Source organism: Bubalus kerabau, chromosome 5, assembly GCF_029407905.1.
Source record: "Bubalus kerabau isolate K-KA32 ecotype Philippines breed swamp buffalo chromosome 5, PCC_UOA_SB_1v2, whole genome shotgun sequence".
Lineage (NCBI taxonomy): Eukaryota > Metazoa > Chordata > Mammalia > Artiodactyla > Bovidae > Bubalus > Bubalus kerabau.
In genome coordinates this window covers 26,724,765-26,750,561 of record NC_073628.1, presented here as the reverse complement: position 1 = coordinate 26,750,561, position 25,797 = coordinate 26,724,765, and the positions used below count along the sequence as shown (strand labels likewise).

At 45.2% G+C, this 25,797-nt stretch overlaps 1 protein-coding gene and 1 long non-coding RNA gene across 6 annotated transcripts; one reads left to right on the top strand and one right to left on the bottom strand.

Annotated features, from left to right (window-relative positions):
* Positions 1-439: 439 nt before the first annotated feature.
* On the bottom strand, positions 440-6,933 carry LOC129652586 (uncharacterized). Its single transcript, XR_008714592.1, has 2 exons — positions 6,796-6,933; positions 440-951 (listed from the first exon to the last, which is right to left on the bottom strand). It is a non-coding gene; the product is annotated as an uncharacterized LOC129652586 (long non-coding RNA).
* Positions 6,519-25,183, top strand: E2F8 (E2F transcription factor 8). Of its 5 annotated transcripts, none has more exons than XM_055581338.1 (14): positions 6,520-6,920; positions 7,572-7,767; positions 8,111-8,231; positions 10,016-10,294; positions 10,638-10,794; positions 13,047-13,361; positions 13,582-13,743; positions 15,891-16,028; positions 17,690-17,899; positions 18,213-18,300; positions 18,560-19,091; positions 23,397-23,529; positions 23,647-24,041; positions 24,417-25,183. In XM_055581338.1, the coding sequence occupies exons 3-14, from the start codon at positions 8,217-8,219 to the stop codon at positions 24,597-24,599; spliced, it is 2,607 nt and encodes an 868-aa protein (XP_055437313.1). In that variant the 5' UTR covers positions 6,520-6,920; positions 7,572-7,767; positions 8,111-8,216; the 3' UTR covers positions 24,600-25,183. The 5 variants fall into 5 exon arrangements, with proteins under 5 accessions (XP_055437314.1, XP_055437313.1, XP_055437311.1 ...); XM_055581336.1 differs by lacking the exon at positions 6,520-6,920 and adding an exon at positions 7,296-7,480; XM_055581339.1 differs by lacking the exon at positions 7,572-7,767 and having other exon boundaries at positions 6,519-6,920.
* The last annotated feature ends 614 nt before the right edge of the window (positions 25,184-25,797 follow it).

Sequence of the window (25,797 nt, the reverse complement as noted above, 5' to 3'; positions counted from 1 at the left end):
GTTCGATCCCTGGGTCAGGAAGATCCCCCTGGAGAAGGAAATGGCAACCCACTCCAGTATTCTTGCCTGGAAAATTCCATGGAGAGAGGAGCCTTGCAGGCTACAGTCCACAGGGTCATGAAAGGTTGGACATGACTAGTACACACACACGCACACACATACATACACATATCACAATGATACCAAGATAACCAGCATCTAAAACTTTGATTACCAAATACCTTTCCCTTTTTTCATAAAAAGCAATGTCATTTCATATTATTCAAATTAACTTTTAAAACAACTGTACATTTTTATTCCAAAGACTGAATTTGAAACAAAGCTTAGCTCTATTATTTATTGAAAGAGTTAAACTTTAAAGCTTAGCTCTATTTATAAACACATATGTAGAACCACTCGTTTGGGCACATTCATATGCAATTACTCCAGCCAATTTCCATACTGAAAAATACTGTGCACTTTTATTGAGCATTTGCAATTAAAGCTGAGAGGACAGCTATGCACTAAGTATTTTGTCAACAAAATTAATTATGTACGTCCTATCCAATCTCTGTACTATATGATGAAGCAGTGTAGTGAGCCATTAAACCATAAAATGTTGGGGTACCAGGGTATATTAGGTCAAGTCAGAGCCTAAAAAGCATGACTTGAGGGGAATTCACAAGTGCCAGTGAGTCAGAGGAAATGTATAAGGGGAAGAAGTGGGTTGTTAGAGGGCTTGGTGACTGCCTGTAACCCAGTGCAGGAGATGCCTCCAGCCCAACTTGGCTTGTCTTCCTGGCTCCCATCTCCAACACTTGGCAAACAAGAGCAAGCCAAGGTTTAACTAACCCACTTAAATTTGACTTCAGTGACCATCGCAGGAGAAATCGGGTTGCCTCCAGGAACTCTGGAGCAGCAGACTGAAAGCCTCAGCAAAGCAGACAACCCGTCCAGATGAAGTCTATGTCCCTGGAAAAGGCAGAGAGAGAAAGAGAAAGGACGGTGGTGAGTAAGCGAAAGGGTGGTTTTGTTGCTGTGATCCGAGGGCAGGCACTGGGTCCTACAGCAGGTGCCCAGCATGGCCCCTAGGCTCAGAGCAAGAGACCTATACATGTGAGCTGAAAGAAAGAAAAATCAGAACTTGGGTTCCTAAGGAAGAAAAGTACCTACAGAAAACTTAAACAAAAAAAAAAAGAAGAAGTACTATTGAGGTAGGACACAGAAAAAGAGACATTTGGTAAACTGAGAAGTCTCACATTTACAGGAAAAAAAAAATAAGATGATAGAAGTAATAATAAGAGCAGTTAACACTTTGTGCCAAACACTGTTTTACTACTTGACTGTAGATTCCAGTAGGGCAAGGATTTTGCCTCTTTCACTCACCTGTATACACCAAGTACCTATGTCAGGGCTTGGGGCCATAATAGGCATTCAGGATACTATGCTTTAGTGAATGAACAGATAAAACAGAAGTCATGGTGAGGGGAGGGGAGGTGGAAATAGCATTTAGCTAAAGTAAAAAAATAATAATGATAATTAAAGGATGGTAATTATGAGTTCATTTTTTTCTAACATTATTGAGCACCACGTTAAGTGCCAGGCATTGAACTTGGCCCTGAAGATCGAGATTAAGACAAGGTATATTCTGGGCTTGGTGAGATGGCGCTTATTCAATCAACCAACACTTATCAAGTCTCTGCTCTGGGCCAGGCATCTAGCTGGGCACTGGGGGGACAGAGATATAAGGAAGCTCCTTTCCCTGCCATTGAGGAGCTCACAGTGGTGTGGGTGGGGTATGTGTAACAGAGACACACACACAGGGTTATGGTCAGGATGGAGCATGAGGAACCTACCTAAAAGGGGCCAGGACAGCTACCCTTCCCTACTAGACCTCAAGCGAAGGGTAGCCATCACTCATCAGGGAGGTTATGGGATTCTTCCATTGACTAGGACTTTTTCATGTAATAATTCCTGTCCCCACTCCCAGGAATCAGCATATATTTCCAGTAGTCTGGAACCTGGAAAATGGGCTCTTTCAATCCAGGATAAGTGCTAAACATAAAGACCCTCAGCTTTACGACTATTTTAAGATCAGATGATACAGTAAGGGGGCTTCCCCAGTGGTTCAGCGGTAGAGAATCCGCCTGCTAATGCAGGAGACATGGGCTCAATCCCTAGGTGGGGAAGATCCCTTGGAGAAGAAAATGGCAACCTACCCCAGTATCCTTGCCTGGAGAATCTCATGGACAGAGGAGCCCGGCGGGCTACAGTTCATAGGGTCACACAGAGTCGGACAGGACTGAAGAGACTTATCACACACGCATACACCCGATGCAGTAAGGCAATGAGGACAGAACTCGGACTCCAGTTTATAAAAATGGTCCTTGGTATTTTGTGTTGTTATTCTTAAAGCATTGTAAAAATTTAGGTGCAATAATTGCTCAATAATTGGCAGCAACAACTGTTGCTGCAGAGCTGCACATATCCTTCCAGGGCTCAAAGTTGAGTGGAGTTCCACGCAGGAAGTCACAGGAGAGTTGGAACCAACCTCATGCACAGCCCCACAGGCTCTGACCAATTCTGGCTCCACCCTGTGGTCAGCATAAGTCAGCTCCAAGCTCTCCCACCCTCCTGCATCCCTTGCTAAATCAACGCTCCTTAAACTCTGCCCAAAGTGGACGCAGCACCCTTTATTTTCAGGAAGAGTAACCAACTAGTTAACAAGCCCAGGGAGGGCTGAGATTTGCTTGGGAGCAGCTGCAGTCTAACCCAGCACATGGGGATTTGAAATTGAAAGCTGTAGACAGCTGTTTTGCAGAGCCTGTGTCAACGTGTGCTGCAGAAAAGCATAAGCCCGAACTGCCCCTCCCTGGGTCAGGAAGTAGAGCTGGTGATAGAAGCACATGGGAGTGGAGGCAGTAAGAGAGCAAGGGGGAAGTCCTAGGAGCCCACTGGCTAGAGCAACCTTTTTCTTAGCCCCTTAGCCTGCCCCAGTCAACAGGGAAGAACTTGTTCTTTTTACACTTGGTGTGAGGCTCTGGTGATAATAAAAAGGGCTATGATTCCAAATCCCCAATGTTACTTTTGAATCTAGACACCTCAGGTGACCCCCATCTTTCCCCCTTACTCTGGATCTCTTTTTTACATTGTTTAATGCTGAATGTGTTACATAACATCTCACCCTCCCAGTTATGCTAGCATAATGGTGGCAGCAGCAAATTGAAAGACAGGCCTCGTTCAGCGAGACACAGATTACACAACATGGTAAACAAAAGACCAGAAACAAATGCACAAATAGCCCCTTGGACTACATAACTGGAAAGCACAACTGACGGTAACACAAGAAAAACAGATGTCAAACCTGTCCCTTCAACCTTTCTTCATGGCTGTGCTGTAAATATCAGTTTTCAATTGTCTTGTATCTTTCCTTTCCATTCAGGCTGAATTTCAAGTCAGACACATGATACAGTGTTGAGTAGAATTGTTTCAGCTTGGTTTCTTTTTTCATTTCCTTTCAACCCATGAAAGAGTTGTTAAAACTTTAAAATTACATCATTTCCCTCTTAATAGGGTCACTTTCCATCCTAGTCGGGCTTCCCTGATGGCTCAGTTGATACAGAATCCTCCTGCAACACAGGAGACCCAGGTTTAATTCCTGGGTCGGGAAGATCCCCTGGAGAAGGGATAGGCTACCCACTCCAGTATTCTTGGGCTTCCCTTGTGGCTCAGCTGGTAAAGAATCTGCCTGCAATGCAGGAGGCCTGGGTTTGATCCCTGGATTGGGAAGATCCCCTGGAGAAGGGAAAGGCTACCCACTCCAGAATTCTGGCCTGGAGAATTCCATGGACTGTATAATCAGTGGGCTCTCAAAGAGTTGGACACAACTAAGTGACTTTCACTTTTCTCACTTTCCATCCTAGTCAGTAAGCTGGATTATATTTGGCATGCTTCAGTAAAACAACTGTCATTCAAACAAGGATTACAGATCCCATTTTTTCTATATTTTGTTATGTTAGAGGAAGGGTTATATGGTTACAAGAGTGGTCTAAGGTGTCACCAACATTGCTTTCTTAGGAGCTTTCTGAGCCAGTGGAATGGGATATATGAAGTGGGGGCAGGTAGATCTGGATTATAATCCTGACTCTACAGCTAAATTGCCCATCACTTAAACCTTTTGGTGCCTCAGTTTTCTTCTCTATAAAATGAGGCACAACTATCCTGTGAAGCAAGTAAGGACCAACCCAAGCACAGTGGAGAACATGGCTTTCAGTGGAAAGCCCCTAAAAGTTAAAGAGACTAGGCTTCAAATCCCAGACCAGCCACTTACTTTAAGACTGGGGTTTGTTAGTTTAAAATGCTCTACTTTGGGGTTGATAGAGGCAAACTATTACATATAGAATGGATAAGCAACAAGTCCTACTGGATAGCATAGAGAACTATATTCAATATCCTGGGATAAACCATAACGGAAAAGAATATAAGGAAGAATGTATATATGTGTATAACTGAGTCACTTTGCTGTAGAGCAGAAATTAACACAGCATTGTAAATCAACTAAACTTCAATTTAAAAATTAATTTTTTTAAAAAAAAGAGCTCTATTTCACTTTCCAGATGGTAACCCACAGTTAACAACTACGCTGAGTACTGAATGCGATGCCATCTGTGCAGCCTAGTGAGAGGTGGCTGCTCTGAGCATTATTTGTGGCACTCAGACACCTGGGAGAAGGAATGCCCCTGTAGTCACAGACGTGAGCACGGCAGTCACCGGTTCTGAACACAGTGGCATCAGACTGTCGCTTTAAAGAGGGTTTCCAGCTTGCATTAATAAAAAATTAAGGTAGGTTGGGCAGAGGGGGACACCACGCAGTGCTATAAACCCTGGTGAGGAAAGGGGAACAATCTGTGAAGCAAAGGCTAACTCAGAAGCGGCCAACTGCCCACCTTTTGTTGATGTATCTAAAAACACACCTTGTTCCAGAAAAGGTGCACGGAGCTCAGTAAGAAACAGTTGCTCTGTGCAGTCTAGGGTGGGGCCCTGCCCAGTGACCGCACTTTATTTTAAATCTGAGGGCTCTAGGTGACCGCTGGTTTCTGCACAGCACTGATCCCAAAGCCGGTTTTCAGGTGCCGGCGCGGTCTTGAGCGACACTTGCCTGAAGCCGGGTAGCGGAGAGCAAGGACCCAGCCAGCGCGGTGCTAACTGTTTGGGGCAGCCACTCAGCGCGCCCTGCGGTTGCGTTCCGTGAAGAGAAAGAGCCACCGTTCGCCATCGGGACTCCCCCGGTCCTACAGCCTGCAGCTACAGCACGGCGACCTTGGCCTCAGTACCAGAGTATCCCCGCCCTTATATCGCGACCGGGAATATAAAACTATCTGGCGCTGCAAGTCATTGACACACATGAATACGAGACAGGAAAGGGGATCGCGGCCCCGGGCTTTGCTGGAGCTTAAAAGATGTGAGATTACAAAAGACGAGGAAGAGCTCAAACCAAACTGTCGATAGATGGGCCTCTTGATCTGGGCGCTATTGGGCAATACGTGCGGTCCCGCAACTCCGGCACAGGTCCCCAGAAAAGGGAAGCGCTAGAAAGCCGAGTCGGTTCGAAGGCAATGGCACCCCACTCCAGTACTCTTGCCTGGGAAATCCCATGCACGGAGGAGCCTGGTAGGCTGCAGTCCATGGGGTCACCAAGAGTCAGACACGACTGAGCGAGCTCCTTTTCACTTTTCACTTTCATGCATTGGAGAAGGAAATGGCAACCCACTCCAGTGTTCTTGCCTGGAGAATCCCAGGGACGGGGGAGCCTGGTGGGCTGCCGTCTATGGGGTCACACAGAGTCGGACACAACTGAAGTGACTTAGCGGCAGCAGAAAGCCAAGTACAGCCAAGCAAGACAACGCGGGCGCAAACAATCCAGGCGCAACCAAGGGCAGCGCTGCCGCGCGGCGTCTCGGTCTCCCCATCTGCAAAGCAGAGCGTTGGACTAGAGTGTCTCCCAAAACTCCTATTAATCCAGAAGTCAACAATATTCCATGCTGGAGCTGCCCAAGGGTTTGAAACCGGAAAAAGAGAGGAAAGCGAGGGAAGACGACATGGAGGGGGGAAGGGAGGAGCCGGTGGGAGACCTGGAGAGGGAAGACAGGGGAGGCCCTGAACAGGCTTGGCGGGTTTTCAACCTTACTCCTCCTCCTCCTACACCTGAGTTCTCACGTTTGGGCCAAGACCCCGCGCCCATCAAATGGGAGCGCCAGGTAGCCAAGCTTCTCCCTCCACGCCCGTTTCTTAGAAGCCATGGGCAGATGGTGGGCAGCACAATAATGCATGCCATGGATGGAAGGGGTAATGGTCCTGGCTGGGGTCTCCAGCGCAGGTGGGCGGACCTGGGACTGGGCAGACCGTGGGACGGACTCAGGATGGGGATTGCGGAGCTCCCGCGTCCCAACCCGCGTGTCCTCGGCGGACTAAACTTAATTCCCCAACTTTGAGCAAGGGGAGGGAGTGTTTGCCCCCCCCAAAAAAAGTTTCTGAACTTTCCCCCAAACTCTGCCCTGGAGGCGGCACCGGAGGGCGGTGCCTGCACCCTGATTCGCCGCCGGCTCCCGTCTGGAGACTCGGATTGGCGCGCGTGGTCCGGGGCTGGGAAGAGCGGGCGTGGGGGAGGGGAGCGGCCCTCCCCGCCCGCGGGATCGGCTCGCGCCAGGAGCGGGTTAATTTCAAATCGGGGGCTTGACTGCTCCTGGACGGTGACGTCCACTGTGCCCGCCCGCCGGCCCGCCAGTCCCGGTCCCGGCGTTTCCCTCGGGCACCCACCTCAGCGCGGCGTTTAAGGACCGACTGACGGCCCTACACGCGGGCTCCCAGGCCTGAGCGGGGAAGGGGTGCAGAGGCGTCCCCGCTCAGCCCGCATCGGCTCCAAGTGTGAGGTGAACTGACAGGTCAGCGGGGCGCAGAGGGGCGCGGCGCCGGGCCAGACTGGCACCGGGAGAGTGATCGGGAAGGCAGAGGCGGCCGTTTCCCGCCTCTCGCTCCGCCGGGGGCCGTGGAGGGAGGAGCCGAGATCCCGCGCAGAGGGGAGGGGGCGAGCGAGGGGGAGGGGCGGGGACGCCGTGGTTCCGGGCGCGGGTTTGCCCGCGCTCAAGCCCCGCGCTGCTTAAGGGGCGGCGCCGACCGAGGGATGGCTTTCCGCGCCAAATTTTTAAATCTAAGGCGGAAGGTCCAGACCCGCCCCTGGCGCCGCCAGCCAATCGCAGGCCTGCAGCCAACGCTCTGATTGGTTGGGAATCGTTGCCCTAGAAACCGCGAGGATGCTGTCCGGGAACTGCCTGACTATCGGCGCGCGTACTGGGCCCAGGGGGGAGGGGAGTTGGCCAGGAGCGAGGGGAAGCGCGCCGGGCGCGGGAGCTGGTGGCGACTGTACCTGGTTGCCTTGCTAAGCAAATGCAGCTTCCATAGTAGGATCCAGGATTGCGGTGTGAACTGGCCACCTGAATAGCAAGTACATAACTTTTTTTTTAAGTCGCATCTTTAAGAATGTCTTCAAAAAAAAAAAAAAAGTTTTAATCGTAAGGCGCTCTTTAAATGCCCAGGAGCTTAAGGACTGAATTTGGAAGTTACCTATCAAGCTTTTTCCCCAAGACTTTGCTGCTGATCCCATGCACGTGTGTGTCAAGGGAGAAATTCAAGCATCTAGATGTAGATTTTTATCCAGATATTTGGAGTTGCAGCTCCTTAGCCGGAACCTGGGCTCATGCGCTTGAGCCCGGAACTTTGATCTGTGAACAGGTGGGTGCTTGTGCTCGCTGGAGTCCATTCGGTGCGGTCCGGAGAATGATTTGCCCTCTCTTAAGGTGGGCAAGGGCTGTCATTGGAATTTCTGTGATTTGCTTGAAAACCAAAGAAATTCTGACGGCAGATCGGCTTGCTGAAGTAATTTACGGGCGTTTGATGGGAGTTCTCTGCTCTGTGGGGCTATCTCCGGTCGGGAATAAAATGTTAAGTGTAGTTTGTCAGTTTTCTTTACCTTAGCCTTTGTTTCAGCAGACTGTGGCGCCCCGTAATGAAAGGTATTTTCAACAGATCTCCTGCATTTTTCTTTAACTTTTTCTATTTTCTTTTTTTCTTTAAGGATATTAAACTTTTTAATTGGACTACCTGAACTACTTGAACCATCAGGATAAAGAACTCCAGATTTTTCATTTTTAAAGAAACTAAATGAATGAGAAATTTACAGAATGGAGAACGAAAAGGTACTTTTTTAGCTCCCGTATTCATCCTTGCAGTTTTAAATGCAACATTATCCTGGTTTTACTGCATAATTTTTCAGTATCCAACATCTTACCAACACCACATTCTTTTTTGGTTAACCTCTATTAAAAACCTAGAAGGAAGGGAAATTTAATTTTTGAAGAGGGGAAACGTTACCCAGGATTAATCTTTCTAGTTTTTAATGATTTGGTGGAAGTTTCAGAGAGATAAGTAGAGAGAAAAGATATTTATAAGAATAATAAAATTTTTTAGCTGCTTTATGATACTTCTTAGAATTCTTAAACTATAAGAATTCAGAAGGGGCATTTGACATGATTTGACATTGGATCTCTTGTTAAGATAATTTCCTACCAAATCACCAATTTCTTTTAACTATAGGGGCCACTGTCACTGGTGATATCTTGATTGATTTCTAAATATTGATAGGGTTAAAAAATGAAATATGCAAATTTCCTAAAAATTTTAGATGTAAACAAATAAGAGAACTGCTGTTGCTTCTGATGGTCAGAGGCAAAGGACAGCAGCCCTGAGAAAAATCCCATTCTTGGATCAGAACCTCTCAAGTGTACCATCTCGGTGCACTTACCTGCCATCCCAAGCATTTTCTTTAGAATAGATACAGATGGCAAGAATGTGTGAAGTCGCCAGTGGCCAAAAGTAGAAAAAACATAGTCTCCTTTAGTCTTAGGTATGTGGAGAAGGCGATGGCACCCCACTCCAGTACTCTTGCCTAGAAAATCCCATGGACGGAGGAGCCTGGTAGGCTGCAGTCCATGGGGTCGCTAAGAATCGGACGACTGAGTGACTTCACTTTCACTTTTCACTTTCATGCATTGGAGAAGAAAATGGCAACCCACTCCAGTGTTCTTCCCTGGAGAATCCCAGGGATGGCAGAGCCTGGTGGGCTGCCGACTATGGGGTCGCACAGAGTTGGACACGACTGAAGCAACTTAGCAGCAGCAGCAGCAGTCTTAGGCATAAACTGCTGTTAATTTACCCTCTTATGTCCCAGTGGCAGCCCAGCCTCTGCCAGGAACCAGCTTTGTGGTCTTGGGCTAACTAATTTTACTTCTCTGGGTTCCTTTTTCTCCATCTGTAAAGTGAAAAGGGTAAATATTCAACGAGCAGAATTTTCTGCTTGTAGCCACTCTGGATTTTGCTCCCCAATGGATTTTGCTAACAAGTCTGACCACAGGCTAGCCCTCGCCCTTGTTTCCTTGGCTCTCTGACTTTTCTTCATCAGTGGTATTTCACCGAGTACCCACTGCATGCAACTGTTGTGCTAGGTGTATACACAGGTGAATGGCATATGGTTTCTGCCATGGAGACCTTTACTTATTACAGTGTCATGAGTCAAAGTCACTCCAAGGAGTTTGGGGTCACTTAAAATTATCAGTCCTATTAAGGGAAGTTAAGTAAAAGGTATATAGGAACTCTCTGGAGGATCTTTGCAACTCTAAATCTAAAATTATTTCAAAATATAAATTTTAAAATTGTAAGTCTTAAAGTTTTCTTTTTAAATTCTTGGAACATAAGATGAAAATTTTAAATCCATGCATTGTTGCAGAATTAAAAATGGGGAATTTAGCTGTTCTGAACAAATGTCAAAGTGATCATTGGAATATAGTCACTAATTTAATCATCTCTACAACTTCACTGAGCATGTTTCCTAAGTACTATTTCTATTTATACAATTCTTAGAGTCAAAAGCTATCTGATAATTTTTTTTTATACTGGATTTAATAATTTACTTGTTTTGAACCAGGAAAATCTCTTTTTCGAGCCACATAAAAGGGGACTGATGAAAACACCTCTGAAAGAATCCACTGCAGCAAATATAGTGTTGGCGGATATCCAGCCTGACTTTGGCCCTTTAACCACACCCACCAAGCCCAAGGAGATCTCCCAGGGAGAACCGTGGACACCAACAGCCAACCTAAAAATGCTCATCAGTGCTGTGAGCCCCGAGATCCGCAACAGGGATCAGAAAAGGGGTCTGTTTGACAACAGAAATGGATTACCTGAGGTCAAAGATTGTTTACATGTAGGTTTGTGTGCAGAGGACTGGGTGGAAACTGGGGGATTTGGGGAGCTAGGGAGGGGGGTGGCTATTGAGGAGACACTAGCAGTATGAAGTATCACCCCAGTCAGAGCACTGGAAAGGTTTGGACCCCATCAAATACAGCTCTGGGAAATCTGAACCTGTCACTTATTTATGAGCTTCTTCCCTTTCAGATCCTTCAAGCAGTTTATCCTGACTTCTCCCCACTTATCTTCCCAGTTTTGCAGCCACTGAAGCAAACTATGTATATAAGTGTTAGTCATTGAGTGTTAATGTCTCCAATAAATCTTTGTGAATAAGACATTATTTACATCTTTCTTTGTAGGAACACTTCTCTGGAGATGAATATGAGAAATCCCAACCCAGTCGAAAAGAGAAAAGTTTAGGATTGTTGTGTCATAAGTTTTTAGCTCGATACCCTAACTATCCCAACCCTGCTGTGAATAATGACATCTGTCTTGACGAAGTAGCTGAAGAACTTAGTAAGTATGCAAAGAGCTCGCTGAAATGGTCAGTCATTAAAGGCACTTCACAGACTGAGTCCTTCAGACCCACGCTCCTTCTAGCCAGTGTTTGTAATGACACAAGACCACACGGAAATTATCCATCTGTCAAGCCCTATTAATTTCAGAATAACAGCATGTAGTTCCCAGTCACATTTAAGTCTCAAAACAGAAGCAGAAAATCACAATGGAGCTTGCTCTGACTGTACTGTGAAAGCTCTGAAGCTGTAAAGTAAGGCAACAATGTTTTATGACTTATTTCACAAACAGCTACAACTCTGAACCTGCATCTTGTTTCTCATTGAGGAGCCAGGCTACCAAATGCTTTCTTCACAGTCGTGAGGATCAGCCTCTGGGCGTGGGAGCTGGGCTTTAGCCCTCTCTGCCATTCAGCACTTTCTCAATGTTGTGTGTTTGCCAAAAGTTACTGTATCCCTCCGCCCTCTTTTCCTCCTCTCTTCGTGGACTCAGATCTAGTTAGAGCTAAAAAAGGAATCTGTGGCAAATGTAGGATACCTTTGGAGTCATGAAAATACTACGACCTGAATCTGTGAAGAGATATACAGGATTTTTTTAGTATATAGCTATCACCCCATGAAGAAAGTTTTGCCCTTCTAATACATGTTTATACGTATCAACTTTAAGAAATGCCATTTAGATTCCTCTCTTCACATACACTTCATTATAGCTATGGAGGGTATACCATTTAATTTAGCAGGTATCTATGGATTACCTACTATGTGGCAGGCAATGTCATAGCAGCTGGGATAACATAAGTGGACAGAAAGAACAAAGTTCCTGCTCCTGTGGAACCTGCTTTTCAGTGAAGACAATAGACAGTATGCAAAGGACATAATAAGTGGGTAATTAGGATGTAAGAGGGTAATGTGTGCTAAAGAAAAGCAAATGCAGACCAGGGTAGATGGGAATCCAGAGTGCTAAGAGTGTGCTCCATAATTTTAAACTTCATTTTAAATTAAGTAGTTGGGTCAGGCCTTGTTAGGAGGGTGACATCTGAGCAAGGACTCAAGAATAGAGGTGGGGAGCCATGAGGACATCTGGGAGAGGGAATCCAGCTAGAAGGAACAGCTTAGCACACCAAGGCCCTCTGGCAAGTTCCAGGAACCAAGGAATCTCAGAACCTTGTACCTATTGTATGACAGCCATGTGTGTGTGTTGGGAACTAATATAAGAAATGGAGGGTAGAGTATGGATTTTAGAGCTCGAAAGACTTGATTTTGCCACTTACTAGCTCTGTGCCTTAAGAGTCAAACACGACTGAGCGACTTCTCACTTTTCACTTTCATGCATTGGAGAAGGAAATGGCAACCCACTCCAGTGTTCTTGCCTAGAGAATCCCAGGGACGGCGGAGCCTGGTGGGCTGCCGTCTATAGGGTCGCACAGTCGGACACGACTGAAGCAACTTAGCAGCAGCAGTTGCTCTGTGCCTTAGGGTGAGCAGCTTAGCCAGCCTGACCTTCTTATCTCCTCATCATTAAAGCATGGATAATAAGAAGTTTCACGATGGTAACCCTCTCCCGTGTTCTTGCCTGGGAAATCCCATGGACCAGAAGAGCTTGGCGGGCTACGGTCCATGGGGTCACAAAAAGGTGGACATGACTTAGCAGCTAACACTAACTTTCACACTCAGGATGGATTTTCTAGCTCCAAGTCACCCTTTGAGGAACTGCCTCATTTTGTACTGCCTTGTGTAAAAGTAAAGACTATTGTTAAAGAAATAAAAAAGCATGGATAATAATCACCTACCTCACAAGTTAGGGTAAAATCTTCCTAAACCTGTATGATGCATCAAAGACCCTCAATAAACGTCACCTTTCTAATTTATATTAACTGTTTGTACCCTTTGAGAGCAGGGACACGCCTTTCTCATCTTTATACTCTGTTTAGCATGTACTGTGCTCAGTCGCTCGGTTGTATTCCACTCTTTGTTACCCCATGGACTGTAGCCCACCAGGCTCCTCGGTCCATGGGGATTCTCCAGGCAAGAATACTGGAGTGGGTTGCCATGCTCTCCTCCAGGGGATCTTCCCAACCCAGAGATCGAACCCAGGTCTCCCACATTGCAGGCAGATTCTTTACCATCTGAGCCACTAAAGTTATTTAATCCAGAACCTACAGACTAGGAATCCCTGGGGAAAAGAGAGGTATTCGATTCTATCCACATTACAATATCTGATCCTAGTAAGGTGCCATTGCTTGTTCTCCGCAGATGTCGAGCGCCGACGCATTTATGATATCGTCAACGTCCTAGAAAGTCTACACATGGTGAGCCGGCTCGCCAAAAACAGGTACACTTGGCATGGGCGACACAACCTCAACCAGACCCTTGGGACTTTGAAGAGCGTCGGGGAGGAGAACAAGTACGCCGAGCAGATTATGATGATCAAAAAGAAAGAATATGAACAAGAGTTTGACTTTAGTAAGAGTTACAGTATAGAGGATCCCATCATCAAATCAAACACTGGCCAAAATGGACACCCAGACATGTGTTTTGTCGAACTCCCTGGAGTGGAATTTCGGGCAGGTGAGAGAGCTGGTGTTGAAAAGCTCAGGTGGCAGGGAACCTCTTGGAGGTCTAGAGACCAGGTTCCTTAGGGAACCCAGCTCAAAGCCACTGCTGCTTTTCATATGAAAATGCTGCGTGTCAACCGTGGGATCAGGCTGCGGTATTTGTAGCTTTGTTACTTTTGAAAGCACTTGTCCCTCATGAATTTTAATTCTCTAATCCTCTTCCTTCTCCAAAGCCTCTGTAAACAGCCGCAAAGACAAGTCTTTAAAAGTGATGAGCCAAAAATTTGTGATGCTGTTTTTGGTTTCAACACCTCAGATAGTAAGCTTGGAAATTGCTGCCAAGATTTTAATTGGGGAGGACCATGTGGAAGATTTGGATAAAAGCAAGTTTAAAAGTAAGTGGCCCAACTGCCCTGGACTTTTGGACCTACTCTTAAATTACTTTCCAATACATTGGCTATATAAACAGATCATCTCTAGTTAGGCTTTTGTATCTTCACTTCTCCCCAGAATTCATGAAGATACTGCTTGAGCTAGCTTGTAGGATTCAAAGATATGTATATAGCTACTCTTACCTGACACTTGGATTTATCTACCTCACTTGATACTGTAACATTGTCTCCATTTTACAGTGTCTGAAGGCTAAATAAGCAGTAAAGTGGGACTGGGACCCAAGTGTCTGTTCTCTCCACTGGCTCTCGTATTTGAGGGTGTAAATAACTTCTAACACTGTCTCCAGAAGTGACCTGCAGCACAGTGGATTGGACATTTTGAAAGAGTGGTTTTACAGTGTCCCTTCTCTGCACTTAGGCCTTAGACAGTTTGCCTCCACAGTGACTTGGCTGGGCCAGACAACCCAGCCTGTCTAGCGTGGTAGGCAAGGCTTGCTCTCTCTTGCCCTGAAACCAAAGTCTGACACCCTGTCCTGTGTGCGGACGACCACCGTCAGGAGCGGTCCCAAGGGCTTGCTACTGAGAGTCTGTCCCGTAGCTAAGCAAGGAGAGTAACCTAAGAGAATAATTGCTCTTCTTTTTACATGCAGAAATGTTTATTTAAATATTGGATTTTCTCTCATGGCTACTGATTATTTCCAATTCTTTAATAAAACTATTTGATTTCACTATGAAAAAAAAAAAAAGCGTGATTGTAGCCAGAATATCTGCTCTCTGTTGGGAAGAAATCATAGATTGGAGTCTTAAAACAGCTCTGCCCTTGCCTCTAGAAAAGACTTGGCAGGAACTGCCCCATGCACACAGAGAAGCAGAGAGAAGGTGTAGAAGGCATTAGCTGACCTCCGAGCAGGGCTTAGGTGGCCCAGACCTGGTCACTCGGGAGACCGGCTGACTGGTGATCCTGAGGCATAGCAGGGGAATGCCTGGGAGGTGTCATGCAGACCCCTTCCCATCCTTGTGAAGCTGTACTGGTCCCATGAAAGTATTGACTCCTCCAGTTTGATGGTGTCTCCATAAAGACAAAATGAGTAGAGATTAAGGCAGTAAGGCTAGCATTTGGCTTAGGAGATTTGTCATTTCAGAAAACACATCCCAATCCTACCGATGAGCTGCCTGCTTTCTCTGAGTCACCAGTTTTCAGCTCTCTATTTCACTGGTTAGTCACAGCCTTGGAAACTATTCCAGGAACTGCAGATGTGTAATTTGCTGAATCCCTAGGGAATTCAGAACCTTCTGGCATGGCTGTGAAGGCGGGGCTCAATTTGCAGCTTTGTACTACAAGCTGAAGTAAAGGCAGACTTCTGTAACAGAACTTTTCATGATATGTAAGACTTATAGAATTAGCAAATCTATGCTTTGCCTATACATATGGACAGTATAAATGTTTATAAATTTTGATAGGTATAAAATTTTCCATGCTTGTGAAATTAAATACATTTATTTTCATAAACTATCACAAGCAGGAAAATAATACATTTATTATTGATTATTTCTATTTGTTCCTAAAATTCTGAATCCTCATTAGGAGATGCCCAGCAGTGGTAACTTTTTATTAGAAAATCTGTAACATGTTTCCCTATAGGGTGATCTCATTGAGTTGTTTTTCTTTTTGTTTCAAAATCCAGTGCTTTTGTTTCAAAATCCAGTATCAGCAGTAATTGAGTCTCAATATTTAAAACTTTTTGTTTTCATTAAAGCAGTATTACTGCTGCTAAGTCACTTCAGTCGTGTCCGACTCTGTGCGACCCCACAGACAGTGGCCCACCAGGCTCCCCCGTCCCTGGGATTCTCCAGGCAAGAACACTGGAGTGGGTTGCCATTTCCTTCTCCAATGCATGAAGTGAAAAGCGAAAGTGAAGTCACTCAGTTGTGTCCTATTCTTAGCGACCCAATGGACTGCAGCCTACCGGGCTGCTCCACCCATGCAGTATTACTAGAATAACTCCAGAAAAGTCACTGATGGTTTTTCTCTGACACTGACAGTTAGGATAGCTCTTTGAGTGTACAGCGTGCACATGAAGTCCTTGGGAAGCAAAGTCCTTTGATCTTTCATTATTCCATTAAGTGATATATATACTTTTTTCCCCCAGCAAAAATTAGGAGGTTGTATGATATAGCTAATGTTCTGAGCAGCCTGGATCTTATCAAGAAAGTTCATGTGACAGAGGAAAGAGGCCGAAAACCAGCTTTTAAATGGACAGGCCCAGAAATCAGTCCAAATCCCAGTGGTATGTATTTATTTCCTTGTATATTCATTGCTTCATTACTTTGAATTAATGCACATTTGGAAATATTCTTCCTTTCTCTTCCTACCCATACTCCCACGTGGGAAGAGCATAATATATAAGTGATTGAAAAGACAAAGATGAGCACCAATATGGAAAGTTTGGCCCTTGGTTCCATCAGCAACTCAAGGTCCATAACCATCACACCCGTGTAAGAGGTAGAATCTGTGTGTAAAAGAATTTGACAAAGTTGAAACAGAGCCTCTGCATGTGGAGAATATTATTAAAAGGATTCATTCCAGAATGAATATTCTGTCTCCATCTCAACTCTGGGATTCTTACATTTTGTGTTCTACCAAGACCCCACACACAGTTGTGGAAAGTGGCAAGAACACGGGCCACGGAAGCAGAGGGAAGCTTAGGTTCCAGTCCCAACTCTGCCACTTATTCCAGCTGTGTGGCCTTGGGCAGGTGACTTCTCTAAGACTGTTTCCTCACCCCTAGTAGGAAGAATGACAGCGCCTTTGCAAGGTTTTTCCGGTTTTGGATATAACCTCAATGAGAGGTCCTTCAGTACAGGGATTTGGAGGACAGGCTCTGGGCTAGACTGATCAAGTTCATATCCCAGGCCCATGTTCTTCTAGCTGAGAGACCCTGAACCAGTTAGTTAATGTCTGAAATGTCTCTGAAATGGGAGTGCATTTCCTGAGAAGTACCTGCCTGAGTTGTGCAGAGTGTCTTAGTCTGTTCAGGCTGCCACAACAGAGTACCATCGGCTTGGTGGCTGATAAACAATATGTTTACTTCTCATAGTTCTGGAGGCTGGGAAGTCCAAGGCTGGCAGACTCGGTGTCTGGTGAGGACCTGCTTTCTAGACTTTCTAGACTTTTCTAGTCTTTTCATAGTAACCTTACATAGTGGAAGAAGACTAGAGAGCTCTGTGGAGTCCCTTTTATAAGAGCACTAATCCTATTCAAGAGGGTTCTACCCTCATGAACATGTCTCAAAGGCCCCACCTCCCAGTACCATCACATTGGACATCAGGTTTCAACATGTGAATTTGGGGAGAAGGTATGGGGCAGGGGATGCAAACATTCAGTCCACAGCAGGGACGGTCACCCTATTTCATCAGATGAAGTCTCCACTGATGCTGATATGCCCGATGTTTTATATTTCAGTAAGAAATAAAAACCACTGACAATCACCCTGAGAGCACACCACTGGTTATAAGATGACAAAGTCTTTCAGAGATGTTAAAGTGAATTATTATCTCAGAATTCATTCAGAATAAGATGAACAGGGTTTTTTAGGTAAAGCCCTTGAAATGGTATGTGGCACATAGTAGGCACATAACTGTTGCCACTTTAATCTGAAATCATTTTAGAACCGTTCCCGGGGGCTCAGTGGTAAAGAAACCGTCTGCCAATGCAGGAGACGCAGGAGATGCCAGTTCGATCCCCGAGTCAGGAAGATCCCCTGGAGGAGGAAATGGCAACCCACTCCAGTATTCTTGCCTGGAGAATCCCCATGAACAGAGGAACCTGGTGGGCTACAGTCCATAGGGTCGCACAGAGTTGGATATAAATGAGCGAGCGTGCACGCACTGACCTCATACCCCAGAAGGAGGCTGAACCACTCATGTCTTAACACACTGCCCTTTCCAGTTTCAGGTCTCAGCCCAGTCCTTCCTTTTGCTGCCTCTGATTTGGAAGCGAGGCGATCTTCAAAAGAGAACTGTGCCAAAAACCTCTTTTCCACACGTGGGAAACCAAACTTCACTCGACACCCATCTCTCATCAAACTGGTAAAGAGCATAGAGAGTGACCGGAGAAAGATAAATTCTGCTCCCAGTAGCCCTATCAAAACCCACAAAGGTATGTGTCCTATCGTGTCAGGGCTCTGCTTCAAAGAATCCCTCCTCATCTGACATTTAGCTTCCTTGATCCCTCGGGACTTGCTAGAGCATTGTTTGTTTCCATAGTCCCAAACACACTTGAAGCCCAACTTACATTTGAATTAAAGGATAAAATGTGAATCGTGGGGTTTATCATTTAATTGCTGTGTGATTTGGGGGAGGGAGCAGTGCATGTTTTCTGTTCCTTTGACCTCAGTGATGTTTCATCTCTGTGAAGATTCATTCTTTTGCTTTGACCAACTCCCTCCCCCACCTTCTTTTTCTTTTACCAGCTGAGAGCACTCAGAATTCTGCACCTTTCCCGAGCAAAATGGCTCAGCTCGCAGCTATCTGCAAAATGCAGTTAGAAGAGCAATCAAGGTAGGTGGGCAATGCTCTTCAGTAACAGGATGTGTTACTTTATGTTGCATCATTAGGATTACTTATTTCATGTAAGAATAGGCAATAACCTTGGAAACCGGTGAGAGAATCTTCTCTGTAACTCATAATATGGAATCATTACAGAAACTATCTGCTAGTTACATAAAAGCATAGCTTCAATCTGGGGCAATCTAAAATAGTAGAACATTTTAGAGAACATGTGTTTCCATTGTCTCATGTTTTCAATCTTGTCTTTTAGTGAACCCAGAAAGAATGTGACAGTACAGCTGGCAGGATCTGGGCACTGCAAACCCGTGGCCCCTCTGGACACTCCAGCAAATGCCGAGCTAGAGATGACGGCACCATCCCTCATCCAGCCCCTGGGGGTGGTCCCCCTCCTCCCCAGCCCATTGTCACCAGCAATGCCTGTGATCCTACCTCAGACCCCTTCGGGGACATCGTATGCCATCTACTTGCAGCCTGCCCAGGCCCAAACTCTAGCGCCACCCCCAGGCCTGAGCCCCACAGTCTGCCCCACCACCTCTTCTAACGCTATGATATCAGAGGACTCCACTGATGCCACCGGCGAGAGTGCAGACAGTGATGCCCCAAAGTCCAGCGCATCCACCAGGCCTGGAAGTTTGCTGCCAGGGCCGGAGAGACAAGGTGCAAAGAACCAAGAGAGGGAGCCAGCTAGAGAAAAAGGCTCCAAGAGGGCAAGCATGCTCGAGGACAGTGGTTCCAAAAAGAAATTTAAAGAAGACCAGAAAGCACCTGAAAATGTCTCCACAGTAAGTACAGCCTTGAACTGTGCAAAGCTTTAGGTACTCCCCAGTTAATTCGGAGGGACTCTGCTGGCTCGTGAAATTTACCAGAGCAAACAGCAGTCTCCCAGAAAACAGGGAACTGTTCCTTAGCGTCCCATAATCCAAACAAGGCCTCAGGCAGCTAATCCCCTGACTGGGATGGGGGCAGAAGCATTTTTAACCTTTGGAGGAAGGGATTATCTGCTCTCTTTTTAAAGCACTGTGGGTGGTTGTCCTTAAGTCCATTTCTCTATCCCACACTGGAATGCAAACACCTGCCATGAAAGTCTTAAATAATTTACAAGCAGACGTGACCCCAAATGAATGGATGGACACATAGGGTTCCTCTAACTCCCGCTTTCTGAGTCATTACTTGATATTCGTTTGACATCACGTAACTGACATCTGTGGCCTAGCAGAGAAATGGATCCCCCTTGTTTTTACTTTCTACGTCAAATTTAAACCAAAATTTCCATGTTGTGCAAATACAAAAAAAAGACTTAGCTTGGCAAGGTTTAGGGTATCTGATGCATTGGTTTCTAGATGTTTTGATGTTCTAGACAGTTTTTTTCCTGGATGGAGTTTAATTTAGGAAGGAAAGAACATGTATTGGCTGCCTACCCACATACTAGATGGCAGAAGTGTTGGGCACTTTTGCATACGTTATCTCGTTTTCCACTCTCAGGACAATTGTATATGAAAGACAGCATCAGCAGATAAACAAACATCACTAAACATGGAAGCAGAAGTTAATCTCTCATTTTGTCCCTGCTGTTAACTCGGGTTATTTTACTTCTCTACATCTTGTTTTCCCACATCTATAAAGAATTTGTTCTGCCAGTTTATCCTGATTGTCTACTGGGTATAAAGCACTTGTGCTCTGGATCAAATCAGCACCTGCCTTTGGGGATGATTGCTTTTGAGCACTTGCCCCAGGGCCATCTTACAGTTTTTGTGAGGTTAAATGAATTTATTACATGATGGTATACATAAAGGGGTTTGTGATCTTTTCAAGGCACTGTAGAAGCTGATGGGTATTATCTGTAACTGTTGTTATTAAGGAGGCTTTAGAGTCTGTCAGATCTTCCCTGAGGATGGCCTCATGGTAACCATTCAAAACATCCATTATCTTAGCATAATATCATTTTGCATTTAATATACATGCTAGGGGAAAATCACAAGGCTTCAGCTTGATTTGATTTTCTGGGAGGTCCGTAATCTCTTTGAGGCAATGCGTATGATTTAATAATGGTCTCCTGTTGCTCACTTAGTTATTCAGGATTAGGGTTTTCACTGGATAGATTCCTCACACCCCCTGCTCTTTTTTTCATCTCTGACTTCATTTTGACCATTTCTTTTTAGCATGGACTGAGCAGAACAAAGAAAGGGAGAGATTCACGTGTTAATTCATTCAACAAACATTTACTGAGAATCTACACTTCTGGGGGTGGAGAGAAGAGAGAATACAAACAAACACAAGCATATCAGGTAGTGAATAGCAAGAAATATGGCGAAAGCAAAAGAGGATCATGTCGTAGGAAGAGGGGTAGGAGTGCTGATGTATAGTCTGGGTGAGAAGATGTACAAGGGACAATATGTCAAATTATTTTCATCCTGCTACTTTAATAGTCCTAATTTTAAAAAAGGGATTGGCATTATAGATGAAACAATTTTGTGATGAATATAGTTTATAGGAAAAGGAAAAGTCATTATTAGAGTTTTGCTGGAGATTTTTTAAAGAGAATTAAACCAGAAAACATTGTACTGTAAGACGCCAAAGAGCAGCTGATGGTAAAACACCTAAATCTGCCCCTTGAAAATTCTTTAGTCCTGAAGCCTTCAAGGAACCTGCTAGTAAAGATATTGAACAGAACCAAGCATCTAAGAAATAAAATTGAAAGTTTGTGGTACCCCTTAGCACTGGGGATTCTGACTGGACCTATTAATAGCTAGATCAAAGCATAGGCCGTTGTTTTGACAGTGGTGAGAAAGATCTGCGGGGAGATGAAAGGTGGGCCTCTGGTTTACAAGAGCTGCTTTTCGCTTTTACCAATCCTGTTCCTGGTAAGACTGATCAGACTTTGCAGGTGGCTCAGCCACCCATGTAGGCTCTGTTGGAAAAGTACCGTGATGAGCAGGCATGCTGCAGACACACACAGCCCAATGCTCTGGCCATTTCCGTGTGGAATGTAACTTTATTCCCTAAAGCTTTTTCTGCATGACATTTGGACATCTAATATGAATTAATCAGTGCTCTTATCTGTCATTTTTGAAGCCTGGTACCCTGCCCTTTCATTTGTATATTATAAGAGTGTTTGCTTGGTATCATTGGAACCTAAAGTACTAGGGGGGAAAAAGACCTATAGTTCTATAATTCCTTTATTCTAAATCAGGAGTCAGCAAACTTTTCTGTACAGGTTGTGTGGTTTAGTCGCTAAGTTGTGTCTGACTCTTTGCGACCCCATGGACTATAGCCTGCCAGGCTCCTCTGTCCATGGAATTCTCCAGACAAGAATACTGTAGAAGGTTGCCATTTCTATCTCCAGGGGATCTTCGACCCAGGAATTGAACCTGCATCTCCTGCACTTCAGGCAGTCGCTTGTATTTCAGGCGGATCCTCTACCAACTGAGCCACAAGGGAAGCTTTCTGTAAAGGGCCAGAGAGTAAATGTTTTTGGCTCTGTGGGCCATATGGTTTCTGTTACACCGATTCAACTCTGCCATTGTAAAAAATGTTTTTAAAGTAGGAATGCATCTGCAGACAATATGTAAATGAATGGGCATGGCTATGTTCCAGTACAATTTTATTTGCAAAAACAGCCAAGAGGCTATATTTTGGTCCTGTGGTTTGACATTCCCTTTCTCTAAATCAACATTTCTTAACATGTTTTTTTTTTTTTCCTTAAATACCAGTACTACCAAACATTTAGTTGCTGAATAGCCTGGGAAATGTTAAATGATGAACACTCTCTTGGAGATTCACACTGTATGCCATCATGAAAGTCCCTTAGAAATTCTGTCATAAAGATTCCATTTTCCTTTGTTGAATTCAGCATTTCCCCAAACATAATTTAACTGTGATTCAAATAGTACCTGCTTGCATCCCATAGAAAGAACTAGGGTCCCTCAGAATAGTCTCTGGGAAATACCATCCCACATAATCCAAGGACAATCAGATGATAACACAGCAGCGGCACTGCGGCGGCCGGCTGCATTCAGCTTGTTCTGACAGCACCACATCATACCAAGAAGTCCGGAAGCAGACTTAGGACGTTGAGGGTGGTGGGAAGTGCTAGGTAAATCTTGCCCTTAAGCAGACTCAGTGCTGACTTTAGGACACTTCCTAAGATGCCAGCTGGCATTTAAGGAACATGTGGTTATTCAGGACAACTGTTGGGATGGGAAGAAGGGATACTGTCTTCAAAGAGCCATAGAGCTGGCCTGCCCATGGCCCATACCACTGGAGGCTTTGGTCTGATGAGACAAATAACCACCAATGGATATTAGTCTCAGAAGAGGCACGTGGTCATTTTTCTTGTTTTTGTTCAGTCGCTCACTTGTGTCCAACTCTTTGCAACGCCGTGGACTGCAGCATGCCAGGATTCTCTGTCCTTCACCATCTCCCAGAGCTTGCTCAAACTCATGTCCATCGAGTTGGTGATGTCATCCAACCATCTCATCCTCTGTCATCCCCTTCTCCTCCTGCCTTCAACCTTTCCCAGCATCAGGGTCTTTTCTAATGAGTCAGCTCTTCACATCAGGTGGCCAAAGTATTGGAGCTTCACCTTCAGCATCAGTCCTTCTAATGAATATTCAGGATTGATTTCCTTTAAGATTGACTTGTTTGTCTCACCATAAAGAAGGCTGAGCACCTTCTTTGGGAGAAGGAAAGGATGGGAGAGTGAAGTGATTAAAGGCCTGCCTTCCTTGCAAACCCAGGAAGACTGCTCAAGGGACTCTCAAGAGTCTGCTCCAATACCAAAAGTTCAAAAGCATCAATTCTTTGGTGCTCAGCCTTCTTTATGGTTCAGCTCTCACATCCATACATGACTATAGGAAAAACCATAGCTTTGACTAGACAGACCTTTGTGGGCAAAGTGATGTCTCTGCTTTTTAATATGCTGTCTAGATTTGTCAGCTTTTCTTCCAAGGAGCAAGCATCTTTTAGTTTCATGGCTACAGTCACCATCTACAGTGATTCTGAAGCCCAAGAAAATAAAATCTGTCACTGTTTCCATTGTTTCTTTCTGTATTCGTGTGTAAAATAAACACTTCCTCTTTGTTTTCTAGACCTTGTTCCCATCAGGATACCTAATCCCTCTCACCCAGTGCTCAACCCTGGGGGCAGAGTCCATTCTGTCTAGTAATGAAAACTCAGGTACACTTTCCCCAAATCACAGGATCTACAGCTCCCCGATTGCAGGTGAGTGTACTTAAAAACATCTTTCAAACACAGTCATTCTCAAGCCCACTTGAGCCTTATATACTTCTTGGACAAATGCCTGTGCTTTTAAGATATTCTCCTGCCTTTTCTTTCCAGGTGTTATTCCAGTGACATCATCTGAACTCACTGCTGTTAATTTTCCCTCTTTTCAAGTAACACCTTTGAAGCTAATGGTCTCACCAACTTCCATGGCAGCCATCCCTGTCGGGACCAGCCCGGCTCTCTCTTCGAGCCACCCACTTCCCATCCAGAACCCGAGCTCAGCCATTGTAAACTTCACCCTGCAGCACTTGGGCCTCATCTCCCCCGGTGTGCAGGTGTCCACCAGCCCTGGACCCGGAGCCGTTGCCGTGTCGCCAAGAATAGAGGCTGTTAGCGTCACACCCGAAAGTGCAGGCGCTCAGCAAGGAAGGGCCACCAAGTGTGACGCCTCCATCCTGAGCCAGAACCAAACAAATGGACAATCATTTGCAGGGACAGGGGCACAACAGGTGAGAGCATGTCCATTCATTGACATTTTTTTCTCTTTTAGTTCTTAAATCCCAAATACCAGTATCATGGGAGACTCACTTTTGCTTTCGGACAAGGAAAGGATGGGAGAAGGAAATGCTTAAAGGCTTGCCTTCCTTGTAAGTCCAGCAAGAGTGCTCAAGGAGTCCAGATTATGGGGTTATCATGAGCTTTTTGTTTCCCCTTAACAAAAATAGTTGAGCATGTGAAACTCAGGCAGGCTCACTCAGCAGATTTCAGGGCATTCAAGGTTCCCATCATGTGACATGTCCTTCCAGTTCACTCTGCTGAGTTTGCCAGGACATGGACCTGTCTGTCTGGGTCTGACTTTTCTCCGTTCCTCTCTTTCCAATCAGCCTGTTCCTGTGACACCCAAAGGGTCCCAGCCAGTGGCCGAAAGCTTCTTCCGTACTCCAGGTGGACCAACAAAGCCAACAGGCTCCACCTGCATGGATTTTGATGGTGCTAATCACACCTCCGTAGGAACTCTCTTCGTCCCACAGCGAAAACTGGAAGTCTCAGCGGAGGATGTCCATTAATTGACATATTTGGCTTTGTTTAATCTTCTGAGGAGTTGTGTAATCTTCTGAAGAGAAGATGGCCTCAGACTGATTTGGAGAACACATTCTCTGAAAAATCTGTAAATACGTTGAGGGTTTACTTATTTGCAAAACAGACACTTATTTTCGTACTTAAATATATATATATATCCACACAGACATATAAATATATATTTGTATTAAGCTAAGTTCAGCCATCAGTCCTACAAAATAAAGTGTTGAACTAAGGTATATTAACTTCTGGGGGAAGGGGTTCATTTTTTCATCTGTGCCCATCCTATTATGCTGAGTAACTGTGTTCAAGTTTACTTCCCTTTGGGTGAACCTGTGACAGGCCTAACACAGCACTCTCTTCAACTTTGCACAAAGAAAGCGCTGTGATGTATAATGTATTTTTAAATGGGAGGACTGTAGCTATATTTTTTTGTAATTTCTTTCCGCTGTTGTTGCAGTATGTCTTTTTGTAAAGTTCGCAACAATCCTTAATCAAGTCTATGGAAAAATTATTTATAAAATGTATTTTTAATCATAAGTTGTTCAAATTAAAACTTTTCTAAAATGTATTTAACATCTTCATTTGGCCTGTGGGAAGAAAGTCTTGGTATGGAGCACGCATCCTGGTTCCCCTTAGATATGCCAAGCTTATCCCCTGTGTTCTTCCCCTCTTTTGATCCTGCATATGGCTCCACTTTTACAGAGAATGGCTTCAGAGAAGCCGCTGCTTGGCCAAGGACAACCAGCTTAGTCCTGTGTGCCTTCCACCACACACTGGGAGGTTGGAAATGGGAGGTGGGAGCTGGGGTGCTCCCTGCCCTGCCCTGGCATGGCCAGCATCCACCCCGGGCCTCCCACTGTCAACAGAAGAGGGGCTGCAGCTACAGTTGCTGTGTTGCTATTGCTAAGTCGCTTCAGTCGTGTCCGACTCTGTGCGACCCCATAGACAGCAGCCCACCAGGCTCCCCCGCCCCTGGGATTCTCCAGGCAAGAACACTGGAGTGGGTTGCCATTTCCTTCTCCAAGGCATGAAAGTGAAAAGTGAAAGTGAAGTCGCTCAGTTGTGTCCAACTCTTAGCTACAGTCCTCTTTCCAAATGGCCCAGCTCCAGGGATGGGCAAATAGGATTCTGATTTCGAATCCTATACACACAAGGAATTACCGCATCAAACCCTCTATGAGC